This window comes from Dipodomys merriami, unplaced genomic scaffold (assembly GCF_024711535.1).
Source record: "Dipodomys merriami isolate MVZ:Mamm:240054 unplaced genomic scaffold, mDipMer1.0.p SCAF_21, whole genome shotgun sequence".
Taxonomy (NCBI): Eukaryota; Metazoa; Chordata; class Mammalia; order Rodentia; family Heteromyidae; genus Dipodomys; species Dipodomys merriami.
Window position 1 is genome coordinate 3,057,090 of NW_027203493.1, and position 8,785 is coordinate 3,065,874.

General features: G+C 39.1%; 1 protein-coding gene across 1 annotated transcript; it reads right to left on the reverse strand.

The window, feature by feature from the left end:
• Positions 1 to 7,840: 7,840 nt before the first annotated feature.
• On the reverse strand, positions 7,841 to 8,785 carry LOC138833555 (olfactory receptor 9Q2). Its single transcript, XM_070031833.1, has one exon. It carries the CDS (start codon positions 8,783 to 8,785, stop codon positions 7,841 to 7,843), a length of 945 nt encoding a protein of 314 aa, XP_069887934.1.

The following is an 8,785-nucleotide window of genomic DNA, read 5'->3' on the forward strand; positions in this document are numbered from 1 at the left end:
GTAATAATGTGAAAATGGAAACATTACTTTCCTTCATTTGATAGGTACATATTGTAAGTAAGTGCTGAAATACCACAATGGATTCATATATATGTACAACTATTTGTGTTTATCCAAAATTCTATAAAGTAAAATCATCAAACACCTTTAGGCAACACTGTATGTGACAATTTTAATCATGCAAGAATGATTAATATCATCTCTTGTATACTTAGGAAGTAAAGTGAATAAATAATACTATGGCCAAATGTGGTTTATTCCCAGAAATGTAAGAATTATTTAACACTCCCAAAATAAAGAGTGATAGTCAAAATATGACTAAATGAAAGTATATGATCCTCTCAGTAAATGCATAAAACCTTATGACAAGAATCCAAATGCTGGGGCTGGGAAGGAGGCTCAGTGGTAGAGCGCTTGCCTTACATGCATGAGGCCCTGGGTTCCATTCCTCAGCACCACATAAGCAAAAAGAAAAAAAGCCAGAAGTGGCGCTGTGGCTCAAAGTGGTAGAGCTCTAGCCTTGAGCTGAAGAGCTGAGGGACAGCGCCCAGGCCCAGAGTTCAAGCCCCACGACCAGATCCCCCCCCCCAAAAAAAATCCAAACGCTATTCTCAACTTAAAGAAAAAAAAACTCTTGGCAAACTAGGAACTAAAAGGAGCTGTTGTGCCAGGTGCTGATGGCTCATGCCTGTAATCATAGATCATAATTCAAAGCCAGCCCATCAGGCAGGAAAGGTCCATAAAATCCTAACTACTAGAAAACTGAAAGTAGAGCTGTGGTTCAAAGTGGTTGAGCACAACATTTGAGCAAAAGAACTCAGAGACACTGCCCAGGGCCTGAGTTCAAGCCCTATGACTGACAGAATTTTTTAAAAAGAGAGAACTGTTGTAATATTAAAGGCATCTGTGAAAATGCAGCATACTGAATGGTGAAAAAAAATTACTGTATTCCCATAGATCAAAACTAAGACAAGGATTTGTACTCTCTTCACTTCCATTCATCATTGCAATTACAATCAAAATTCCAAACTTAACAAACTGATTTTAAAACTCATTTGATTCAAAGGGCCTAGATTAACTGAAGTCATTGTAATAATGAATGAAGTAGAAGAACCAGTGCTATCTGATGTTTCAACATATTAGGATTCAAGACAGTGTGGTACTGTTGTAAAATTAGACAAATGGAATGTTAGAGCTGAAAGAAGCCGGGTGTGCTGGCACACACTTGTAATCCCAACTACTTAAGAGGGGGAGACAAGAGGATCTCGAGTTTGTGGTCAGCCTGGGCAGCACAATGAAAACCTGTCTCAAAAAAGTCAGGCACAAGCATTGTATATTTTCTTTTATACATGGAAACTTTTCATAAAGTAGAAGAAGAACTATCAGGAAGGGAGAAAGGATGGAGTTGGAAGAGGGAAAGAAGAATGGGAGGGCAAAAGAAAGGAGGAGAATAGACATGGTCAAATGAGGATATATGCATGTATGGGAATGTCACAGTGCAACCCATTAATCATGCAATTAATATGTCTTAATAATGATAATAGTTAAAAGCTAAGACACCACAAACACAAACATATCATATAGATTTTAATGTCTATGCATTTGGATGATTTGATAGTAAAAACTGATATTAGTGGTAATTTGTTACCTGAAAAAATAACTGAATATAGTCCAAAAATAGGTTCACACTTATGCAAACAACTGACTTTTCACAAATAAGCAGAAGTAACTATACTGTACTATTTAAACCTTCATTAAATGTCTTTACACATAAAATGGTTTAAATGAGCCAAAGTCCTAAATAGACATTTCTCCAAAAAAAGATCCCTACATGGCTAAGAGGTTCATGAAAAGGAGCATTATATCATTAATCACCAGGGAAATATAAATTAAAGCCAAGAAATGCCATTTCATAGCTTCTTGTCTGGATGTCCACTTAAAGCTAATACAGAATAAGAAACATAAATGTTTGTGAGGCAATGGAGAAAGTAGATCCCTTGTACATTTTTAGTAGAATGTAAGATGGTGAAGATACTTTGGAACATGGAATTTCCTCAAAAGAACTGAAAACAGAAGAACCCCCATGACCCAACTATCCATCTTCAAAGTCTATATCCAAGAGAATTGAAGTTAATATCTCAAAGAGATATCCACGCTCTACAATTATGGCTACAGTCTTCACAATGACCAAGATACAGAAACAACCTAGGTGTCTATAAGAGTGGGGGGATAAAGGAAATGTGTTATGGGCACATTGTGGAATACAAGTTCACCTTACATTTTTAATATGTTTTTATTTTCTTTTCTTTCCTTTTTTTTTTTTTTTTTTTTTTTTGCCAGTCATGGTGCCTGTACTCTGGGCCTGGGCTCTGTCCCTCAGCTCTTCAGCTCAAGGCTAGTGCTCTACCACTTGAGCCACAGCACCACTTACGGCTTTTTCTGCTTATGTGGTGCTGAGGAATCGAACTCAGGGCCTCATGCATGCATGGCAAGCACTCTACCACTGAGCCACCTTCCCAGCCCGATGTTTTTATTTTCTTTAAGTAGTTGTGTGAAAGAGTTACCATTCAACAGAGCAGTTTATGAATTCAGCACCTCTTGATCAATGTCACTCCTTTTAACATTCTCACATGAAAAAATTCTATTAAGTGAAGTAAGCCAGAACCAGAGAAATACAGCTAAAATGTGTAAATCTACAAGTAAACATAGTAGGTGGTACCCAAGTGGTTATAAATGAATTGACTGAAGTATAATAGACTCTATGGAGAATGCAATTAGATTAATTATTTAGAAAGACTAAGTCAAAGCCTAACAAAATAAATGCCAAGAAATGGGTACTTGCAGTGGGGGGAGAGGTAGAAGAATGAACAGACGAAATGAGTAAGATGCCTTGTATATACCACAGAATCAACCTCATATTTTAAAAAAAAAAAGAAGAAAATCCTTCTGTATGCAACAGTATGTATGAACCTAAAGAAAATCACACTAAGTGAAATAAGCCAGCCACAGAAAGACAAAAACTGTAGATTTCACTTATATAAAGTATCTAAAATAGGTAAACTTACAGAATCAAATCAAGTAGAGTGGTGGTTACTGTGAGATAGAACACACACACACACAGAATTGTTGTTCAACATATGTGAAGTTTTGGTTATGCAAGATGAATAACTCTAGAGCAGAGTTCTGTCATTCGATGTTTTTCCTTATAGTTAACAACATGTAGCATGCCCCTAAGAAGGACTAACAGTACATGTCATGTTATCTGTTCTTACTACAATCTAAAAAGCAAAGTCTAGCCAGGCTGAGTGTGAGGAATTGTTGTATGCTGCTAGCATTGTTGGGGAGGATGCTAAGTGATATATTTACTTTGGGGAAAAAAAAAACAGCTCTGGCATTTCTTTAAATGTCGAACACCTAACCTATCTTTTGATACCAAGAGTACCCTTGACCCAAGAGCACTGAAAGTTTGAATCTTTTCAAAATCCTTCCAGAAATGTTCATTATAGCTTTATTTATAATAGCCCAAACTAGAAATAACCCAAATGGCTCAGAAAACAGATTCATGAATAAACAAACGTGGTATATGCGTACAGTGTAATAATATTCAGCAATAAGAATTGAATTATTGATATATGTGATAATGTTAATGATTCATAAAATAATTATGTTCTGAAAAAGCACATTATTTCATTCATATAAAATTTTTATGAAATTCTAAACAATTTAAATTAATATATACAATACAATAAGCATATCAGCAATTCCTTCGTGAATGTGGGGAGTTGGTGGAAAGAGTATATGGGAGAAAGTATAGAGGAATATAAGGAAGCTTTCAGGAGTTATAGATGTATGCACTATTGAGAGTTATATAGTTTCATAAGTATATGTATGCCAGAACCTAAATTGCGCACTTTGACTATGCTTAGTTCATCACGTGTCAACTAAATATCAATAAAGCCTCTTTTTTGCCAGTCTTCAGACTTGAACTGTCCTCTTTGTGCTCAAGGGTAATGCTCTACCATTTTAGATACAGCACCACTTCCAGTTATTTCTGAGTGGTTTATTGGAGATGCATTTTTCTGCCCAGCTGGCTTCAAAACACGATCCTCAGATCTCAGCCTCCTGAATAGCTAGGATTACAGGTATGAGCCAATAGTGCCCAGCTAAGCCTTTTGTTTAAGTTTTGGGAAAAATAAAAGATTTCAGGCTTATCTTTGAATAATAATAATAAGATGATGATGATGGTGACAGGTAAGTAGGTAAATAGAACAAAAATAATTACATACATACAACTCAATATTTTAAATGCTAATGTATACTTATGTACAATTCAACATTTTAAATGCTAATAAATAGTTATAAATAATAGTTAATCTCAAATTCCTTAAGGGATGACTTAAAATTACAAAAGAAGACTTGTAGGCCAGATTGATACTTACCTGGTGACAGGACACTGATAAGCTATTTATCAGAAGAAATTCTGATCCCAGAGGCATTCTGGAAGGGCTTTGGAGGGGAATAGTTTATCTGAGCCAATCCTGCACTTTTAAGAGAGTTGAACGTTCCCCAAGTTCTTGCTTACTGACATATACAAGAACCAATGTAAGGTCCATAAACTTTGCGTTTAGTCAGCCCATATTAATCAAACCTTGGAACCAAGAATGCAGCTGAAACTCAGATACCTCGCAAGAAAATTGTCAAAAGTGTGGGGCTTTGGAGAAAGAAAAGGGAAGGGATCACAGGTTAAGAGGAAAGACTTTGGATTATGAGCGACCTGAGATTGGAACATTCCTTGTCTGCTAATTTCTTGCTTCACCATTTGAACAAGTCATGTACCTTTTCTGGGTGTTGGATTGTTGCAGTTTTGAAGTTCCTTGGAGTCAATAATTATTATACTTGTTAAGAGAACTGAAATAAATGATTCATGTGAAGCTTTTAGCAGAGTGCTTGAAGATGGCAAGAGTGCATTAGCTTAAGAGTTATATTTTTTAATTATTAGTGACTGTTCTATGTCTGGAAGTAGCTTAATCTAATCTGGACCTAGGAGATACTGCCTCTGTCCAAAAGCAAAGAGGCCACAAATCCGCTGTGGTCCCTCTGCTTACGACCATCATGCACATAGTCATCGTGCTAGACATTTCTAAATACCTCCTTGTTCTCTCTGTGACCCAGTTGTAAAATGCATGTAAAGCCTGGTCCACAGTATGGCTCAGTAAATATTATTTCACAGATGTGAAGGAGGTTGAAAGGTAGTAACCGATCTTAAGCCATGCAGCTAAGCGGGGGAAAAAAGGAGAAAAACATGGCTACATCGGTGCCCAAACACATTTACCACCTACTGCAGAAGCTGATGTGTTCAGGAAGAATTGCCTGCAGCAACTACTTGAAAACTGTACTTTTTGGAAATATACATTTTATTTTTTAATGTATTTGTATTGTCAAGGTGATGTACAGAGGGGTTACAGTTACATGAGTAAAGAAATGAATACAATTCGTGTCCAACATTGCTACCCCCTCCCTTGTTTTCTCCTGTTATCACTCCCTCCCAACTCCCCTCCCCCACAAGTTGTGAAATTCATTTCCAGCATAGTGTCTTGTGAGGATCGCTGTAGCATTGGTTCACCCTTTTTCCTTTGTCTCACCATTTCTGTGACTCCCTGTCCCATCCCCAAATCAGCTAAACTTATATACAGTACAAAGGAAACCGAAATCATAAGCAGTGAAAACAGGAGGGAAAACAAAGAAAGCAAAACGGATAACTGCATACAGTACCCTAACAAAAAAATTTAAAACCTCTTTTTTCTATATCTTGTAGATTATTTGATTAGCATCATTTTATAAGGTCATATGTACATAGCTATTGAGCTATTGTGATCCTCTGCTAGAACTCTCCTACACATATACTAATTGTTACAGAAGAAGGAAAACAGGCAGCCTGTGTTTGAAATGTACTCCTGAAAGGTGCTTCACCTCACCCAGAAGGTTTTTAGGTGATTTATGCCAAAACATGAACAAAATCTAATGTGTGGTCTCCAATCTCTGGACCATTAGTGCAATTATTTTCCTTCAATTCTGTTCTAAAATACTTGGTATATGTCCTTCATATGAAAGTTCTTGGAGTCTGGAAGCAATTGCTTAATTCATACATCTCACTTTCATCTACGTGATCTCATGAACATCTACAGAGAAAGAGAGAGAGGGAGAGGGAGAGGAGGAGGGGAGGGGAGGGCCAGGGTGGAGCAGAGTGAGGAGAGGCAAAGCACAATTTGACAAGGAATCTTTCATCATGAAATCCTCCACACAAAGAATCCAAGAGTACAGCTTCTCTGGCAGAACTGTGGAATAGCTTAGAGTTTGGGCTGTGGAGCTATCTATGAAGGGGCAGGGACTGTAAGAAGAGAGAAAAGGAGAAGGAAGGGGAGAGGGAGAGGGGGAGAGAGAGGAGGAGAGGGAGAGGGACAAGAGAGAGAACACAGAGTCATATTACAAAATACTAGCACTTAGGAGCTATAAGATGGATACTGTTGATTGCCTTCTAACCCATGGACTGGTCTTTTACCTTTCCTTGTCCCGATGAAAGTAAAAAGTACAATAACAATAAATTCCAGGTTGAGGGATGTAGAGTAAGCAGTAGATCACAGGTAGAAGCAGAAGGAATGGTAATGGAAGGGTCAGACTCTGATGAGTAGAAGCCCCATTCTATCGCTTGCCTCCTGATCTTGGAAAAACTCTCTAAATCTTAAATGCCTCATCCACCTAGAAAGCCAAGATACTAGTAGAAATTGCCTTCTGAGGATACCCTACAAGTTAAATAGAATTTCTATGGCAAACAGTATAAATCCTGGAAGATAATTATGCCTTTAAAATATTAGTTGCTGTGTGTTAATATATTATTATAATTCTGCTACTATGACTTAAAAACTACAGAAACCATAAGAAGGCAATTTTTTGAGATACATGATAGGACTTTATAAAAATCTCTGAAAAAAAAATCTCGGAATCAAAACATCACATGTGTTTAGAGATGGCTTTGTGAATTTTTTCAACTATTTTTGCATTTCTCAAGTACTTCCTAGCCCTCAGAGAAGTTAATGGTCCAGCAGATATTAGTGAAAAAGACCGACATGGTCTCTGCCCATTCGTGCATGGATCCTCAAAAATACAATCCTATAAAGTATATAAGCCCATTTGGCAGTCAGCCTACTAAGAACTGAAGAAGCTGGAAATCCAAAAGTAGCCATGAAACCTGGGAATCACGGATCGGTCAAGTACCTGCTGCATACATTTTATGTGCTAACTCCTTAGCTAGGCACTGGGCATGAAAAAACGAAAAAGAAAATGTGTCCTCTTTTTTTCTTTTTTGTTGGTTGTGGGGCTTGAACTTTGGGCCTGAGCGCTGTCCCTCAGCTCTTAAGCTTTAAGCGAGCGCTCTACCACTTGAGCCACAGCTCCACTTCCAGTTTTCTGGTGATTATTTGGAGATAAGAGTCTCACGGAGTTTCCTGCCCAGTCTGGCTTTGAACTTTGATCCTCAGATCTCAGCTTCCTGAGTATCTAGGACCCCAGGCGCAAGCCATCGACACCCGGCTTAAAATGTGCCCTCTTACAACATCTACTTCCCAGTTCTGAGAACCAGGCCATAGCCAAACACCAGCCATCTAATATGTCAAATATTGACACATGTCACTTCTGCATGGAGTCAGAAAGTGGAGTGGGAAGTTTGGGCTGACCTTTCAGTAAGTGCAAGAAAGCCTTCCCAAGAATATTGGAGAGAGAGAGAGAAAAAAAAAAGCACCAAGGATGGAGAAACTATAGAATGACATATCTTACAGGGGTGCATCTAGAGCCTCCCTGAAACTTTTAATCTGCTCAGGGATTTCCTAACGGCCTCCTTTACCTCCTTATTCCTCAGGCTATAAATGAATGGGTTCAGCATTGGGGTCACCACTGTGTAGAGCACAGATACTACTCGGTCTCCCTCTGAGGACTGGCCTGAATTATCTCTCAGATACATGAAGATGAGCGTGCCAAAGAAGAGAGTGACGGCCGTGAGGTGGGAGGCGCAGGTGGAGAAGGTCTTGGCCCGGCCTCCAGCAGAGCGGATCTTCATGACTGCAATGACGATGAACAGATAGGATATCACGATCACCAGGGTGCAAGCAGGCATGACAAAAATGGCAAAGACAATGATCACCACTTCCTGGGTATAGCTGTCACCACAGGTGAGTTTTAACAGAGGAGGGAGGTCGCAGAAAATGAAGTTGATCTCATTGTTACCACAGAAGGAGAGCGTGAAGGCTGTGACTGTTCGAATAAAGGCACTAGAAAAACCAGCAACATAAGCTGCAGCTACTAAACACGAACGAGCCTTCTCGGTCATGATGCTGACATACAGTAAGGGTTGGCACACGGCCACATAGCGGTCATAGGCCATGATGGCCAAGAGGTAGCAGTCGATGGAAGCAAAGAAAGTGAAGAGGAAGAACTGAGCCGCGCAGCGAATTAAGGAGATGATTGAGCCTCGTTCCCACAACACGGCCAGCATCTGAGGGACAATGACAGAGGAGTAGCACACGTCCACGAAGGAAAGGTGACTGAGGAAGAAGTACATCGGGGTGTGGAGGTGGCGATCTTTGCGGATCAAGATCATCATCCCTGTATTTCCCAGCACAGTGGTGAGATAGAAACTCAGAAATACCAGGAATAGAGGAAGCCTCCACTCGGGATGGTCAGTGAATGCGGTCATGAAGAACTCGGTCACTAAAGTATAGTTCTTTGCAGCCAT